At 38.2% G+C, this 19411-nt stretch overlaps 1 protein-coding gene across 40 annotated transcripts in view; it reads left to right on the forward strand.

Annotated features, from left to right (window-relative positions):
- The window catches only part of LOC112059026 (uncharacterized), a 439279-nt gene that overhangs the window by 145830 nt on the left and 274038 nt on the right, over positions 1–19411 (forward strand). For 5 of the 40 annotated variants that reach the window (XR_010594418.1, XR_010594417.1, XR_010594422.1 and 2 more), the window contains exon 4: positions 7376–7418. The exons of the other annotated variants lie outside the window; for them this stretch is intronic. Coding sequence is in view for 2 of the 5 variants with exons in the window: in XM_065575999.1 (XP_065432071.1) it covers positions 7376–7418 (43 nt within the window). In the remaining 3 variants the exon portion in view is untranslated. The remainder of the gene's footprint in view (positions 1–7375; positions 7419–19411) is intronic. 40 annotated transcript variants of the gene reach the window in all.

Genomic DNA, 19411 nt, shown 5'->3' on the forward strand with positions numbered 1-19411 from the left:
GGAATCTGTTGGTTTCTACCAATGGAATCTTTCCTTTAGCTCAATTAAGCAGACCTCTTCCTCAGCCTTAGGTCCTAATGTCATCACCAATTTTGCTTCCTAGATAATTCTCTGTGACTGAAGTTTGCATGTAATTGTTTCAGAGGTCTGTGCTCAGATACAAAAACATACATGTAGAAATCCTTAAAGATCTCAATCTTGTCAGAGGAAATTGTAGGCTGAATATCAGGAAATACATTCTGTTAGGGAGAGAGAGAGAGGACAGTGGAATCATTTTCCAAAGGAAATGGTGGTTCTCCTATTGCTAGGGATATTTTAAAACTAGACTAGTCTCTGAGGACTAAAAAATGTACTGTAGGGAACAATCTGGAACTTCCAGAGGAAACACTAGATGACCTAATGGGTCTTCATCTTCTGTTTCTAAGATCCTGAACTCTGTTCTTCATTGCTGTATGGAATTTTTCTCCAGATGTCTTTGGTTTACTAAAACCTTTATTTTTGGGATTGGTAGGTGTTTGTTTATTCTTGGTAATTACCCTACCTTTAAAAAAATAATGGGTATTGGACCCCATCACCATTGCATTTGTTGCATATATAACATTCAGGTCCTATAAAACATCCTATAAAAAGGTATTAATATTCATACCTACTGCATCATTTCTCTTCTCCATCAGCCGAGTTTCTGGTTGAGGCTACAGAACTTCATGGTCAGAAACATTAGTGTTGCCCTAAATGACACACTCATGTATCATTCCTGTCCACACGATGTTTTGTTAGTCACAAGTGTTGATATTTAGGTTTTGTATCAGATCAAAACTCTGGGGGTAACTCTGCATGTGCTCCAAACTACCATTCTGTTTTATTTATTTTTTTCTTTCAGTGTCTCTGAGACTCACTCACCTGGTTGGTGTATCCATTCCAATGAGAGACATTTCCTATTTTTTAGTGTAATTTGCGGTGCTTTCTGTTCTGGAATAATTAAGAAAAAACTCTAGATAATCTTCAGTTCCCATTGGAGTAGTTTGTGCCTCTAAAGCATAGGCCTGAATAGCTTTCCCATGGTGTATGGGGAGTCCTGAATAGCCTCTCTGAGATGTGCTCCAGCTGAAGTCTCCTTTATGATGCATCTGTAGCTGCTCTTTGGACTTTTTCCTGCTCCCCTTGCACGGAAGGCCAGGGTGGCATCAGGATGTTCCTTTTTTAGTTCTGCAGCTTCTGGTCCTTCATCCCTCTTGTTTTATTTCTGTACACTGAGCAACCATGCTCTCCTACTTTTAAATCCTTCTTGAGTCCTTGCACTCATGCCTCACCTTGTCTTTTAAGTTAGTTCATGAAAAAAATAATTTGAAAAACCCCTTCACCTTGGAGAAAACAAGATGTGTACCAACCATACATGTTTTGTTATTTGCTTCTGTATCCTTTCTCTCTGCTTCTTAGTCAGTTACTTTGTCTACTTAGATGTTTAACATCTTTAGGACAGATCTGGTATTCATTCAGGGCGATATAAATTATAAACAAAAAACTTAGTTAAATCTGGTTGTTCCTGTTACTTTTTAATCAACATGTTGAATCAATATTAAGCCTTTGTTTTGTAACTTAAAATTGTCAATGTGTCACTTATTCAACTGAGAGATCCTGCAAACAAGACCCAAGTGTTTATTCCATCACAGTAGGCTCAGATGTTCAAAGTAAATAGTGTTCCTGAGGCAGATAAGCATAAACATATTTGCAAAAGATCTGATATAAACAAATCTATCTCCACCCAAGATTTCACAATCATAAGAATATTTGATTGGGGGTGGAGAGTGGGGGCAGCGAACTAGTTAGTATGAATTGTAACTCAGAGAACATAATACATTTGGCTCCTCTTTCTGATTAATACAAAGGACTTGATAAGTTGCACCATGTTCTTTTTTTTAATTAAACATTTTATCATTGTGCAGCCTTTTATTGACATTCTTCATAATAGAGCTGATAAGATCTTGACCTAGTCTTCAGTAAAGTAACATATAACTCAATATTCTGGCACTCACTGTTCCCTTTAGAATTAAACACATGGGTTTCTGATTTTAATTTAAAACCTTATGTACTTTTATTCCCATTTATTTGTTTTTACCTTCTCCATCTTTATATCTTTGTTTGATTTATTTGCACTTCGGATACAACCATTTCAGTGGATCCCTATTTCTATTTATTTGGATGTTTAAGATACCATCTGAATTCAATTCCTCTCTATTTTTCTAGAATTCTTTCCTTTTCTTCTCTATCAAAAAAATCACCACCACCAGGAAATAACACACCCAAAACAACAACAAAAACAAACCACAAAACAGTAGCTTATCCTCTAACCTTGCTTCATATGGTACCTATTAAATCCAAATTTGATTTGTTAAACTAGGTTGACTCATTTCTGCCTTGTGAAACTTCTTGAGAAGCTTCATGAAAATATGCTTATGAAAATGTTGTTGCTAATGATGCACTGGAAATCTATTCTACCTCCAGTGACCTTAAAACACTCTAGTATGTAGAGCTGACAAGTGTCTTGTAACTTTCATGACAGTCGCCTGTTTAGCTGCCCTGTCACTCATTCTCTCAACCCAGATGGATTCTCACACTTTCAGCTTAGCTGTGGGAAGGGAGCAGGCATTTGCCTGCAGTTTTGCCCTTTTATGTCTAGAGACTGCTGTGGTGTCTGCTGAGCAGGTAGGAGTGGCAGGAGGTGGTGGTAGATGGAGAAGAAGGTGGAAGTGGGGGCAGATGCACAAGTCAATGGGATGATACTGGCCTGAGAGGCTCACCCCACTCCTGCAGCTGGCAACAACAGAATCTGCCCAGCAAACTCAGATCCAGATACCTAAAATTTTCTTCTCCTCAGTTGCTCCAGTACCCAACTATCCCTCAGGAGACCAGCACCCTCCATCCCCAACAAGAGTTACTTTCTTCCACAAGCAGACCCTTCATTCCAAGCAGCCTGAGCACCTACCAACCCTCCCCCCCCCCCCCCGAGACCACTGACCTCTAGCTGTCCCAGCACCCAATCCTTTACAGGCTAGAGTGAGGTTGGTTCCTATCCATCCAAAGTGCATTGTCCTATTTTTGCTAGTGAGAGATATTTTGTGAGTCAATTAAATTAGAAATTAGTTATCAGGTGTGCTGATATTTTCATTGGAAGTGGTAATGTTCTAAGGTGTACGTTTGCAACGGCAAGGTGATAATATGGGTCAATTAATTCTGCAATCTTTCACTTATGGAGCCCGGAGTTTGAATATAGGTGAGGTTATAAATGTATTTTAAATCAAGTTCATAGAGCAAAGTGTTCGCATTACAAGATCACATAATTTAGCACAATGGGTAGTCTCACCTCAGATCTACTCAGCACTGGAATAGACTAGTGAAGGTGAGGATGAAAAGTACAGGCAAAGTGGAGTCTGTGATTGTGTGTAACTTTTGTAGTATGCTGAGTTGTTCCAGTCTTTTAAAAGACATGGAAATTCACAACTAGTTTGCATAAAGTTGTCTTTTCCGTGCTTTTGATATATAAACTAAATGTGAGATGCAGTAATAATTAGATTTTTCTAGAAATTGTATTGTTTGATTTATCTTTTTTTTTTTTAATTTCCCATTTGATGACCAAATAATAAAGGAGCATGTTAAGAGAGAAGTAAATTTACTATTGCTTATTACCGTGCATAAATCTTTAATGCTTTACATGTTATGGGGAAGTCTGTAGCTATTTGCTTCTATTATGTATAGTACCTTAAAGGACGGATGTACTGTTACAGTCTAGCTAGTTTATCAGCTGATAATATAGCAATTAACACCGTTAGTAAATGTTGTGGTAGTGATAGAGGTGGATTATATAAATTGGGGGAATATGATGTAGTTTGTGGATGTTTTAGTTTGATTATACCCATAGCAGATCAGAATATTGAATAAGGAAAAGCTTACTTGAAATGATCAAGAAATGCATTTGTTGTCTTTCTGTAATGTAGACGCACAACAATTCATTATAGCTTCAAGAAGGAATTCTACTAAATTGAGTTTAAATTATTAAGGTTGAATCATTAAAATAATAAGTTATGTAATGCAGAAATTAGGTTCAGGACTGGTTCAAATAAAGCTTGGAGCCCTCTGCAAAGTAATTTGTTGGGGCCCACATCTTCAAGGCTCAGGGTTCAGTATGTCAACTTTCCTGTAGATGCCTGCTTTAAGCAAATTCCTGCAGGGAACTGAGTTCCAGAGTTGGAGGTTGAGTCAAGGAGAGAATAAAAGGTGTGGGTGAGAGTGTGTATTAGTGGAAAGTTAGGAGACAGGTCGATACTGAGGAAGGATGCTGTTGTGGTGAAGGCATTGGACTGGGATTCGGGATATCTGGTTTCAGTTCCTGGCTCTGTCACAAATTTCCTATATAATAACCTTAGGAAAGTCACTTAATTTCTCTGGCCACTGAAGTCAGTGGGAGTTTTGTTATTAACTTAGATGGGGCCAGAATTTCGCCTTCTGTAAAAATGATGGGAACATCCTTTCTCTCGTGCCTCTCTCTTTTCTACTTGGATTGTAAGCTCTTTAGAGCAGGGAATGTCTTATTGATTGTATAGTGCCTACCACAATGGGGCCGTGATTTGGTTGGGTTTTCTGACACTATTATAATATAAATAAAGAACAATAATATTGGATGTCTTGTTGAACTGGAACCTGTCATGTACCCTTAGGCATGACTGTGATAAAGGGGGAGAGATCCTAATTTTCCAGGAAACTTTAGTTGTTATGCCCATAGAGCTCATAGTCAGTATGAAAAAGCTCATGCTCATTATCACATTGGCAGTGGAGTGGTAACATCACATTAAAATTTGTACTGACTTTCACTCTGCGGATTTAGACTGGTACTATTTGATCTGCCCTTGGGGAGGTTTTAAAGGCAACTGGTCTTGCATAACCAATGTGTTTTATGTCATACACTTTACAGCAGGGGTCGGCAACGTTTGGCACGCGGCTCGCCAGGGTAAGCACCCTGGCGGGCCAGGCCAGTTTTATTTACCTGCTGACGCGGCAGGTTCGGCCGATCGCGGCCCCCACGGGCCGCGGTTCGCCGTCCCGGGCCAATGGGGGCGTCGGGAAGCGGCGCGGGCGAGCGATGTGCTGGCCACGGCTTCTCGCTGCCTCCATTGAACTGGGACGGTAAACCGCGGTCAGTGGGGGCCGCGAACGGCCGAACCTGCCGCGTCAGCAGGTAAATAAAACTGGCCCGGCCCGTCAGGGTCCTTACCCTGGCGAGCCGCGTGCCAAACGTTGCCGACCCCTGCTTTACAGCATGAAGTGTAATCTATTAAACAACATGTTAAGGAAAAAAGAAAAGACTAGAAAATACTACAATTGTACAAAAGAGCCTATTTCTAGTGGAGTTTTCAAAAGACACTACAAGAATTGGGTTACCAATGCCCACTGAATGGAATTAAGTACCCAACTCTCTAAGGCCTTGTATTCACTAGAAAATAAAAGGTGTGTTCTTAGTTAATGCAAGGTAAAATTCTAGTGAAGACAAGGCAGTTTGCAGTTTTTATGACAGTTAGCTGTTCAAGCTAAAGGCTAAGAAGGAACATAGGGTTTACTTGACCTGCTCACCTGTGTGAAAACTACAATCTGCTTTGTCTTCATTCAGGTGTTACCTCATGATAGCTAACTCAAGTTAGCTAACATAATTAAGAACACATCTTTCCCCTTTCCCCTCCGGTGAAGAAAAGGCTTTAGGTGCTTTAAAAAAATCTCACCCTTGATATTTTTTTCTTGGAACTGACTTTAGCATTGCCTGATTCCCCTCTCCCCACAATTTGAATTGAGTCCTTTAAATTGCAACAAAATCTCTAAATTTCTGCTCAGCCAAAATGCCATTAAAGTCACTTGGAAATTGCCTGATAAAAATTGAGTAAGGACCACAAGTTGTTTTGTTTATTGTTTAAAATCTATCAAAAAGTGTGAAAGAAAAACTCCAGTGGTATTTATCTGATGGATCTTTAAATCGTTTATCTAGTGCCATATATAAATGACTGAAACATAGTGAGAGCTGTGCAGGAGACACCATTAGTATGCAATCTACAAAGTATCCACACATGTATTGAATTACAGTTCTGCTCCAACTTTATTAGAAGACCATCTCCGTGCCATATACAGTTGTTTTCAATTGTTCCATTTAGTGGTCTGTTACAGCAGGCTTCACTGTCTCTTTCATAGGTGAGTTAGCATCAATTGGCTATACAGAAGAATTGAGTTTTAAGGAGGGATTTGAATGAGGAGAAGGTGTTCATGCACAAGACGTAGGACACTGGTCTAAGCATAAGGGCATTGTGGACGACGGCACAAAGATAGAAGTGGTCTATGGCCAGAAAGCTTGTAAGCATCTTGCCTGGTGCTTATGACTTTAGAGCTTGTAAGTTCCTTAAAACTGTCAATGTGCACTTTAAGTGTGAACCTGTTGACTGAATGGAGTTTTTTACTGTTCATGCTCAGTGTGTAGTTTTTCAAATACTCATAGCTTGGTGAAATCAAAGCCATGAATGCTCACTGGGGGCAAATGCTATGCAAATACTAATGATAAGAAATGTTCATGAGAGTAATTGTAAGAGAAGTGCCATTTTAACAGCTTTTGTATTGAATTTACAGTAGGTTCCTCAGAGATGTTTGTGGAGAATTTGCAAGCAGAAAAAGGGATGCAATTTATTCTGATTTAAGTAACCAATCACATAGTACAAATAACAAATAGTGTTTGTTTCTATCAACCAGTTTAAAAATATGTCACAAGGTCAAATATGTTTGCACACACTTTTCATTGAGGAATTGTAACCAACTAACAAACTAATTAATAAAATCCATAACCTGTTTGCAGGTGCCTGGTGAACAGACATTGAGGTGTTAAATTCATTAGCTATATTACGAACAATTTAACTAGCTCTAGTTAAAGATGTGTAAAAGCAGGATTATAATGGAATCAATTTTACAATCTACTGAAAGTGGTCATGCTAAGCAACTGCTACAATATATCCTACTGATTTGCTATTAATATAACATACAGTAGAACCTTAGTGTTATGAACACCTTGGGAATGGAGGTTGTTCCTAATTCTGGAATGTTCATAACTCTGAACAAAACATTATGGTTGTACTTTCAAAAGTTTACAACTGAACATTGGCTTAACACAGCTATGAAACTTTACCCTGCAGAAGAAAAATGCCACTTTTACCATCTGTTAATTTAAATGAAACAAGCACAGAATAAGTTTTCTTACCTTGTCAAATCTTTTTTTTTAACTTTCCCTTTATTTTTTTAGTGGTTTATGTTTGACACAGTAATGTGCTGTATTTCCGATTCTTTTTCTTTTTAGGTCTCTGCTGCTGCCTTTTTGCATACTTCTGGTTCCAAATGAGGTATGTGGTTGACTGGTTATTTGTAACTCTGAGGTCCTACTGTATCTGCATTTTGCACCACCTCTAAAAAATGCAAAATATTTTTTTTTATTTTCAAAGTTATAAACATTAAAATAGGTTGTTGTTATTTTTACAAAGTGCAGTCATTCTGCTTAGCACCAAGCAGGCATAGGGAAAGCTATAGTCCCTGCCCTGAGGGGAGTCTATAATCTAAGGGTCCTGTCTTAGTATGAGTAGCTCAATTGAAGTCCATGGGACAACTGGTGTGAGCAAGGACTAGCCAGTGAATGTAAGGGTTGGCAGGATTGGACCCAAAGTCACATATTCCATAACATATTGTTTTATGCTAACGACAACTACAGACAGTAGAAAAAGCTACCATCAGAAATGGAAAAATCCTCCAAACTGCAGAATGTAAACCCATCATGCGTTAACAAAATTATTGTCACACTCAAACCTGGTATGCTAGTCTAAAGACCAACTATAAATTGAGGAAAGCCTAGTAGAATGTTGTATTTCATGCCTGAGTTATTTGAGTAACATCTTACATTTTGTTCCTAAACAAATAGTAATGCATGATGGAGGGAATATGGGGACACTTACATTTTACAACTTGTTTTCTAATCTAAGACATTTACTCTTTAGAATCTTTAGTCTCTATTTCGCCTTTTGTTCTGTAATTGATTACTAACACCTCCTTTAACCCACCTTAAAGGGCAAGTAGGAAATTCATGTTTTCTTTCATCAGCCCATCCCTCTGAAAAGCGTTCAATATTAAAACAGTTTGCGAGGAGCAAAGGCAGAAGAAACAAGAGGCCCAGTTAGACCGTGGCAAGGTTAAGAGATGCATGTCTGATGCCTGCAGCAAATATCGGCTCTTGTTCCTGTACAGTTTTTGCATGGGGAGACCAAGTTAATTGGGGTATGGCTCTGTTCTTTGCTTTATGTATGACCTTTTATTATCTCTGTGGCCCTGTAGTTCATGCAGTGTCATAAAGCTGTGGGAAAGTCTTCCACGTAGTGTTATCAGCTGTTTGAAATTAACGTAAAAAATTTAAATGTCTGTGTTTCCTTTCGCCTGAAGGTGTCTGAAGCAGAAAACTGCTAGGGAGGTGGAGTTACTGTGGTTGTGGTTTTGCTGTTGCTATCCAAATGTTTCTTTTCTTTTCTTTTCTTTTCTTTTCTTTTCTTTTCTTTTCTTGCAAGCTGCTCACTGGCAATCAGGTGTTGTGATGGGGGTTTTGATTTAGGAGGGGTTACATGGCGTAATTCCCACGAATGCAGGAGGAGGATGAAAAAGATAAAGAAATTTTGTTTTTCTGAGCTGGAGGATTCTCTGCATGACTTCCCCACTGATGGGATCATGTGCTTTCAGGCTGAGATTTTATTAACAATTCAAATGGAAATTGAGGGCACAGGAGGAGCAGATTCTCACATAAACTTGATCTGTCCATGAATGCAGTTCTCTGTTTGCCCTGACCCTGCATGGCTTAAGACACTGCCTGTGAGGCCAGAGTGCCAGACACAAAGAAAGAAATGAAAAGCAAGCACATTCCAGTAGTCTGCACAAAAGCAATGGAGCAGTTTCTAGCAGTCTCCCCAGAGAGAGATTTTATCTCCTTGCGCTAAAACCCTTTAGAATGTTTATTTGTGCTTCAAGCACCCAACGCTTATAAATTGATATGATGCTGATTAAACTCTATAAGTTTCCTCAGAAAGTTTTTTGTGTGTGTGCATGCATGCGCTATGAAAATATTTTCTTAATAAAATGTTTATTAATATTGTTTAATTGGTATTAAACACAACAGCCCCTTTTATAAACAAATACTTTCTAGGGATTTTTTAATCAAAATGTTATTGAATTTTCATAATAAGCAAATGCAGACAAGTGTGAAGAAAAATGGCATTCTAGAGATTAAATATAGTAGTAACAGGTATGTTACCAGCATTGTACAAAATTTCAGTTTTATATCATATTCCCTTTTTTTATGTTTATGATGTTGAGTAGATGGTAACTGATATGGGATGTCTGCACTTTCCAGCCCTCATGAAGGTTGTTCCTGAGTAGCTGTACCAATTAAAACATTTTGTGTGCTTGATTTACTTTGTGTTACGAAGCCAGCAGCACACAAAGCTGAAGCATAGAGTGAATGCCTGAAGCAAGGCTGATGTGGAGACATTTGTACTGACATTGCTTTGTGCCAATGACAATAGGTTATGCTGCATTGCATCAGTGTTAATAAAACTCTGGCTGAGATGAGAGCTAGAATGAAGGGATAACTGCTATTAAAAAAAAGTAAATGAAATATGGGAACCTGATAGAATATTATTATTATTATTCGTATTTCATATTCACTGTATTGTGATAATTCTAGAAATATCACTAAAATGCTGGAGATTTCCTCTATCAAACTATTTTATAATTCTGAATTTTTTTAATCAGACTTCCTTTCATGAAAAATTTTATATGGTTATTGAAAAAATAAGAAAATAAACTTTTTGACCATTTCAGCAAAATTCAGTTTGATCCCCCCATTTAGTATCTTTTTTTCATGAATAAAAAGGATATGGTAGCAAGTCATACCCATATGTGTTTTTCCATTTTCCTTAGTGTTTAATGCCTTCAAAAACTTTTGATATGCCAAAAAGTAGTTAAATTAGTAATGTGAAGCTAGAAAAGGATATTGATTGAAATAGTTTTTGTTCTGCTAATTTTATAGAGGTTACAGTCCCCAAATTAATTGTTGTACTTAGACTAATTGTTAGTAATTAGTGACAACATTGCTTTATTGCTTTTCTTTCATTTGATGCTAATTTATGGCCTTACATTATTAAGTTCAAACCTCAGCATTTTCTCCTTCTCTATAAATATTGTAAGTGGTAATGTGACAAATGAAACTTTTTGCATGTATGTGGTTATTGCTTTATAGAAATGTGATAATTGCAATGGCAGTATGCTGGCATTGCTTTTACATTACTTCAGGAAAAAGTTATCCATGCAAGAGCTTCAACTAATTTTTGTATGAAGGAATACATTAGTATCATGAAGCATAAATTGATTTATGCGATACAAGTTTAATCTTTCATATTCAAATACCTCTTAGCTACTTGAGCAGCAGTTATTTTTATAAAGCCCTTAGTTTTTCTGCCACTTAAAAAAAATATTTTCCTCTCAGATTGGTGTTCACGATTTGCTGAGTGATCTTTGCTGGATTTGAGTTACACTGCAGGATCTTCTCTGCATTTTGCATCTGGCAAAGAAATCAGTTTTGATCTAGTATTTATTCTTGTTTTCCAAGTGATTTTTTTCTGTGTAAATGTTTTTCAAGTCTGGAATAGATGTAGCATATAAAAATCTGTTCCACTTTTTCATATAAGTAAGATGGGGAAAATAGTTTTCTTTATAATTAAAGAAAACATGAAGTGATGGAAATCTGTCATGAAAGTTGATGTATTGAGGGTGTATCAAAGTAAATAAAAAGGAAGAGCATGAAGGAGTGAAGTATGAGTTTAAATTACCGTACCTGAGTTTAAATGAAAACCTCAGTTATGTTGGTGGCTCAAAGGGATATATTATTAAACAGTAAATAGCAAAATACTGTGAAGATGAAGAATATTTGAAAACCTAAAATAGCACAAGACATTTTTTTTCTAGGCCTTTATAAACAGCTTTAGGAATGATACTCATTTCCCTTAGGCCTGATTCTGATTCATTACAGTCAAAGGGAGCTAGAGCTAGAGGTTTTTGATTCCTTGAATAATTGTGTTTTTTCTTGTTCTCTAATATATCACGTCAAAATTGATTTGAAAAAAGTAACTTTTTAAGTTATTATAAGTATCTTAAATATTACATAGAAATATATGATTTTAAAGTTAAAACTTAAAATGTTTCTTAAGCAGATTTGTACCAGCTCTTTAAAAATTTGCCCTTCAAAAAAGTAAAGTTGTTAAAAGAGACAAACTTGGCAGTTGAAAATGAAAGAGTTTATTGTTACGTATGCGTCATTTGCAGGATTGGAGAAAAATGGTGAAATAAGATTCTTGGCAGGTAGGATGGTTTTAAATTTAGTTTGAAGCTTTGTGGGGTTTTTTTTTAAGCAGTGCTTCAGTTAGAAAAACTTTAACTTTTCTACAGAGTGGAAATGCCCCAGTAATCTTGAAAACTAGGCAGTCTCAGAGCCCCCATTAACTTCCAGACAAAGTGTGAGCCTCTTAAACAAATTTAAATAATTATATTCTGTAGTTAGTTAAGAGCAACTACAGCTCTTCAGGGCTTTTAATGAGAATTGAAGTTGAGGAAGCAACTTGAACAGTTTTAGAAAAATACTTGTACGTAATGTAATCTACTCAAGAAAAAGGTTAAAGATTAATGCTTACATACATTTTCATCTGCATTACTTATCTGATATGATTAAGAGTTATTCTTTGTCCTTCTCTCACTTTTTGATCCCTTCAGGATGTTTTTGTTTTGTTTTTAACTGTGACTGTATTTTGTGTGTGTGTGTGTGTGTGTTTGAGAGGGGCATGTACAGACACAAGTTGCCAATAAAACATCAACATTTACCAGAAGTTACCATAAAATGGGAGATGCATTCAAGCATTACAGTCAATACGGGTACAACTGTAGAATTTCGGGTATTACTGTGTGGCAGTTGTTGACTTATTAATGATAACCCTTACATATGGTCAAGTCCTCAGCTATGACTGAGCTCTGCAATTTGGGGTATGTGGAGAAGCTGTGTTAAGCCACTTTGCAGTGACTCAATTCTGGAGAGGGATACGGTTGAAATTCGTTATCTGAACAATTTAGAACACTGTGAGAGTTGCTTTAAGTTGCACCAGCTGCAATGGCTCCCAGCATACTGTTGCAGCAGCTTGCAATGGTCAGAGAGAAGATGTAGTCTGACCCATCTTCTTCCCCCATGTATGTGCCTGACCCTACATATGTGACTGCAAGTAGGCTTGGAGTCAGGGCTGGTCCTAGGTGTTGCGATGTCCTGAGTGGAAAATGTTTTTTGCACACACCAAATGACTGAACCTGAAAACAAAGGAAGTGTTTGGAGCCCAAGATAGCTGCCCTGATCACCCCTTCCTAGGGTTGGCCCTCTATGTAGTGGGTTGTTTGGTAAGTTTTACTTGTGTTGGGTTTTTCAAAGAGGCAGCTGTGGCAGCAGGTGACAGAGTGAGGACTAGTGCCCTGAGAGAAGAATTTTTGCATTTAGTGACCCTCACTACCCCACAGCAGGAGACTGAGGCCAGGAGTTAAAGCCCAGCTCTTTCCAGTCCTGCTCTCTTGTATGCCTATGGAGATGGGGAGGGCTGCCTGGCTCTTAAAAATAACTGGAACATAGGTTCCCACACTGCCCCTCCAACCTCACAACAGCACTTGCAACACTGCCCCTACCGTTCCCCTGCGCCATTCCCTCCCATCCATTTAGGATCTCCCAACCCCTTCCCAGTCCCACCATGGTCCCTGAGCTGTACTCTCCTCCTGCACCCCACCCCACTGGGGCACCTCGCCCTACCTTCCTGATGGGCTCACTCCGCAGAGGAGTGGATAGAGGAAGGAGGATGGAACAGAGCAGAGGCGGTGGAGTCAGAACCTCTGATCTTCTGACGAGAGGCTGCCAGGTGGTGGACCCGCCCAGGTGCAAGTGGCTGGGACTGGCTTGGAGCTGCTTCCCTCCCTTGGCTGGGCAGGGTCTGAACCTGAGCCTGCTGGGGCCCAGCCTGGAGGTGTTGCATCACGTACTTCCTCCCCTGGTCTAGCATTCACAGTTGTAGCTCTCACTCCTTTCCCTGGGCCAGGATAAGCAAAGAAAACCAAATTAATAGAAAAGACCCCTGGGGATCTGGTGCCCCGCAATGTGGGCACCCAGGCTGCCATGATCACCTGCCCCTAGGGCCAGTCCTGGTTGGAGTAGAGCCATTTTGTTGGTTTTACACCATGTAGGGATATCCCTATGGCTCCTTTACACCACTGATACAATGGAAGGGAGCTGGAGTGAAGGCCAGGCTCTGGCCCATTGTGAATTCTGGTCCATGTAAAACCTGAATACATAGTGACCAAAAAAAAAAGGGTGTTGTGTAAATAATATTCACCATGGAGCTGCTGAATGCTTACCTGTATTTTTCTGTTTTCAAAACATATTTAGGTTTCATAATCTTCAAATGAAACCTGGAGGTTATATTGGGCTCTCTGTGAATATCAAAATCAGGGGCCTCACAAGACCTTTTAACTCAACCCACTTTAAGCCCTGGTGTGCACTGAAGGAGGATGGGGATATAGAGGGCCCCCTGCTATCAATAGGTCTGCATGTGCCTACAGTCAACTCTGCCCCTCATTAATTATGCACAACTCCAACTAACATTCAGGGAAAATCCAGACTAGTCTAAGGGAGAACTTATCCTTTTCTCAAAAGCTTTCTCATCCAACTGGTGTTTGTAGTGGGTAGAAGAACAATTGTTGATTTTTTTTCCTGACTGGGTGGCCACACAGTAAGATAAATGGGGCTCTAACTGTTAAAACATATGGTTTAATTCTGATGGGTAAATCCAGACCAGTGAGGGGCTGCATTGCCACTTGCCCTGCAACCTGGGGTGCTTCAAAATGGTTTGCTACTGTAGCTCCCAACCTGAGCTCCTCACAAAAGAGCCAAACAGTATGTAGGTCACACGCTGAGCATCTGTGTCTAGCCACAGTCCAGGTCCAGCAGCTCTGATCCTAACAGTCTGTTAGCAAACTCCAGCCACATGCTGGCTTCTTGCAGCCTTGGTTGTTACTTGCAGGGTGACCCCAATGTACTTCCAGTTCCAGATTTCCCCCCGCCCCCTCCAAAAGTATGTTTTGCACTGTCCAGCCCTCTCCTGGACAATTCAGATATATTAGGTCCTTTGCGCCTCTAAGGGGATCAATTTACAATAGTCTGCTCATTTAAATGGAGTTACCCAAACAACTCACAATACTGGATTAGTTTTAGTTAAAGAATAAAACAAGTTTATTGAACTACAAAGAGGGAGATTTTAAGTGAGTACAAGTAATGAGACATAAAATTCAGAAATGGTTACAAGAAAAATCAAGATAAAACACTTTCTAAACTTAAACTAGGCTTGGTTCAAGGTGAAGTTCTTAGCACAGTTCCCAGTCTCACTGCTGACCAAATTTCAGGTCAGGATCTGCTCCCAAAGTCCATAGATTGTTTCCTTTGCCATCTTAGGTGGAAAAGAGAGTGAAGGATAGAAAAAGATAACTTGGGGTGCCTTTGACCTTCACTTTCATAGTTCAGTCACCCTTTGAAATGCATTTTCCTGAGAGTGATCTCCTAAGATACATTTCTTTCCAGCGGAGAGCAAAGAGACATGGAGTCTGGTGTGGGAAAGGTGTGTGGTTTTTTTTTTTTTTGCTGTTTGCTAAGATGCACATCTATTTGTTCCTGCCCCCCTTCCTTGGCAAAGAATGGCCCCTTGATAGCTGATGGCCCACCAGCTTTGATAACACCTGGCTAGGTCATCAACTTGTCTTTTGTCTGTGAGAAATAGGTTTACCCACTCCCTGGTCTTGTCTGGTAAACACACTTAGTCATGATTTTAGCTTACGTTCATAACTTTACATATAATATAATTACATACATTTTACCATACCATTATTGACCAGCAAGTTTAGATTTCAAATGATATCTCACAAGGCATATTTTGTATAAAGATTATCACAATAGTTTGTAGGGTATGAATACAGTGGTACATTCTATCACAGTACTGTAGTACAATTGTGCACAGGCTGTGTTCCAATGACACATTCCCAGTGAGACATTCCCAGAATTAAGCAGGTTGAGGAGAACTACTTTATAAAACAGTCCTCAGGATGACATAGTTAGAGAACCACTACTATAGCTCATTAAGAAACAAAAACTAGAGCTGTGTGAAATGTTTGCAATGAAGCCTCAAATCATGAAAAACTTCTCATTTCATAGTCCATTTTAAACTTAAAAGTGCAAACTAGGTTCATGAAAAGGTTTGCAAAGTTCATAAACCTTATAAGTAAACCTTCTAGATTTAAGAGCAGGAATCTTACCTGTTCACTGAAATCCTGTGAGGTTTATGGATTCTCTTTGAGATGGAGTTTGGTTGAACCCTCAGAATCATTGTGTAGATTGAAACTGAAGATAGTACTTGTGTGAACTCCTTCAAATCCATGTTGTAAAGTTCTGCACAGCTCCGAGGACCAGAACTGTCCTTTATGTTCATGAAATATTGAATTGGAAGCTTTCTTCAGGTGGTGCATCTTATTCCTACCTAGTCAGTATACTGCTGTTGTTTATTTGTATGACTGTAGTACCTAGGAATTATAGTTGTGAACCAGGACCCCATTGTGATAAGATACTGTACAAAAACAGAACAAAAAACAGTTTTACTTGGTGGCTTAAGGGTTTTAGTTGCTTTTTTCCTTCAGCATCTACAAATGTCTTTCATCTACTAATTTGTTGGGGATCCTATCCCTATGGTTGTAGTCACTATGGCTATAATGCATATCTCTCGCATAGAGAATGTAGAAGTTCTTTATGACTTCATGGACGAGCCAGCAGGACAGTACAATACAAACCCTATCTAGCTCCTGCTGAAGTCAAAGGAAAGACTCCCAGTGACTTTAGTGAGAGTTGTATTTGGGCTCTTAATGAGTTGTGCAGCTGTCAGTCTTACCACCCAAACCCAAATATCCGTATAATGAAATGTAATGTTTTAACGTTGGCTATATTCTGATAGGACACTATCTCCTATGTGTATAGGAGGGATGGGTTTGCATATTTTTCATCTATAATGTTTATGATCTGAAGATTTTAAGGATAAAATCATTATTCACTGCCTCAGAGAGCAGCAGTTCCCCGAGGAAAGTTCAATTTGCTTGACAGTTTTTGAGTGGGGGTGTTTGGTAAGTTTAGTACCATATAAGTACCGGTATATGATCAGTCCGGAAAACTGGTGTCTATTACCTTAACTTTTTTTTTTTTAAATAAATGACCCAGGAGTAGACATAATTTAAAATAAGCAGCATTTTGAAAGTTAAGGGAAATATATATTACCCCTTATCATAAATGAATTTCAGAGTAGATAAAATTGATCAGTATTGATGCTCAAAATTCAGAAACAAAGGAGTCTCGTATCCATTAAAATATTTCCCCCCTCTAGGAGTGTTACCAGAAAGGGAAATAATAAACATAATCATATAGTATGTGGTAAAAGATATTATTAAGTTTTCATTGAGATATCATTATAAGAGAAAAACTGAAGGATAGACTGTACTTTCAGTGAATCATGCTATTTGCTTTGATATAATAATGAAAGTTAAGTCAACTAAATTTTTTGAGCCTGTTAAGCTATGCCGTGAAGAAGAAAAACCTACCAAACAGGGTGGGCAGGATCCTTTCATTAGTTTGTTTAAACAGTGATTAAAAAAAGAAGTCTTTTCTGGTTTGAAAAGTCGCATGTTTTATCACAGCCTAGTCCTTTTGTCCAGGCTATTTTGATTGTTGTTTGGCCAACAGAAAAAAAGAGAAAAAAGCTGCTTTAATACTGAGCATGACCATAATAATGAGGAAACAAAGCAATGCAGTCAGCCAAGCATGAAGAATTATTTATTGAAGTTAAGAGGCCAAGTGTTTCATCAGTTGGATTTTAATAATTCCTGGCAGAGGTGTTTGTACTTATACAGCAACTGTTTCAATATCTAATTGAGTTTCAAGCTGTAATATGAAAATCTGACTGAAAACATGAAGAGAACATTTCCCATGATGCAGTCTGTTTAAACATTTCTTTACATATGAATCTAAGACTGAAAGGTTGATAATATTTTTAGTTTCATACCCTTCTATTTGTGGAATAGCTAACCTATGTATCCAAGTAATTTTATTTTTGTTACTTTTGTTCTGGCTCCCTTTTTGTTGCTTCATTTTGTTTGTCATTTATTACATCTTATCTTAGTTTGGACTGTTAGTTCTTTAGAGCAGGGACTTCCATTCACTATGTGCTTATAAACTGCCTAGCACCATGGGGTCCCAATCCTGCAATACAAATATACCTCTACCTCAATATAACGCTGTCCTCGGGAGCCAAAAAATCTTACCCTGTTATAGGTGAGACTGCGTTATATCGAACTTGCTTTGATCCGCCGGAGTGCGTAGCCCCACCCCCTCGGCACTGCTTTACCGTGTTATATCCAAATTCATGTGATATTGGGTCGCGTTATATCGGGGTAGAGGTGTAGTAAATAAGATTCTAAGGCTTGTTTACAGTAAATGCTGTAAAAATATATGCTCTCTAATAATGAGACTTTACCATTGTATGGTAAGTTGTATGAGATCTTTGGAATTGGTAGTTTTAAAAAAAAACATGCTTTTACTTAACACACCAACCAAAATGGATACAATACATGAGCATATAACATTCTTGCTTTTACATGTGCAGTTTTGCTCTTCATTTTACTCTACTTGCAATCGATTGCTAGGTGAAGCTAGAGCTTTTCGAGAAAAGTCTGGGATTATGTCAGCCTTTGCTTTTAGCACAGTGATGAGGTTATCAATAATGCATTGGAGATCTCAGAATCCTTGAACGTGGGGAAATCACAGCTGGTCAGGGTTTTTAGTAGAATTTGCAGATTTGAACCAAGAGGTCACCCCAATTGCTTGTCAGACACACATTCTCTCTGTCTCTCTCAGGGATGGGAGGAGTTATATTTGAAACATTGCCATTGAACATGTTATTTAGAAATTCTTATGTTTCTGCAATATAGCTCTTAAAAGCAGCATATTTAATGCTGTTTGCACTGGCCTTTTGATGTCTTGACCTCCCCCAGTTTTGTTTTAGTGTTTTCCTTAAAAGTTTACTCATATACTAACAACTTGCTTGACAGCAGTATTCAAGTGCCATACTTATGCTTTCTGGTCACGGTGATGGCTGGGAGTAATAGTGAGGGAGAATATCTGAATGTGGAAATTCAAAGCTGTCTCTTGTTACATTTTATTGATCTCATTCTGGTGTCATTCAATTAAGACACAAATGTGATGGATAGTCTCTTCATAGATTCCTACTTTGCTCACCAACCACACCAGATAAAGCCTTTTTTTTTTTTTTTTTTTTTTTTTTAAGGGCAGGATAGAGGAACAAATCCAAGATGCTATGTGATTTGAATTACAGATCAAAGTTTTTATTCTAAAGATATCCTGAAAAACAATATCTGCAAAATGCGCATCCTGCATTGTCTTACCAATACACATCATCAGTAAAGTATCATCAGTTGGTTACTGGAGTCAAATTGTCATATGATAAAAACTTCTTCCTGGAATCTGAATTTAGTAAATAAAAAGAAATAAACTGCCCCACTCATGAAAGAAGCTACCTGCCCAACACTCCAAACAATATCCTGTTTTTGTGTAAGCTATAACTTTTTGATAAGACATCTGAGGAAAATGTACTGATCTGAAATATATAGAGTAACTGAATAGTTTCTATCTATAGTTTAGTTTAAATGCAGCAGAAAAAACTGTTTGAGCAATTTTAAAAATGGAATTAAAAACAGTGGACCAGATCCTCAGCTGATGTGAACTGGCCTAGCTACATGGATTTACACCAGCTGAGGATCTGGCCCAGTATTTAGATGGCTGTTTAGTGTTCTAATGTATCATTATAGAATTCTGTACAGTGGAACCCCGCAGAATTACAAAAACCAGAGATACGAATCGACGGGTCAACCACATTCCTCATTTGGAACTGGAAGTACTCAATCAGGTAGTGGCAGAGATTTAAAAAGAGCGTAACGTGTTAAACGTAAACTACTAAAAAAAAAGGGATTAAAAAAAAGATTTGACATGGTAAGGAAACTGTGTGCTTGTTTCATTTAAATTAAGATGTTTAAAAGCAGCATTTTTCTTCTGCATAGTAAAGTTTCAAAGCTGTATTAAGTCAATGTTCAGTTGTAAACTTTTGAAAGAACAGCCGTAACG

The sequence above is a fragment of the Chrysemys picta genome, chromosome 1, assembly GCF_011386835.1.
Source record: "Chrysemys picta bellii isolate R12L10 chromosome 1, ASM1138683v2, whole genome shotgun sequence".
NCBI classification, from domain to species: Eukaryota; Metazoa; Chordata; order Testudines; family Emydidae; genus Chrysemys; species Chrysemys picta.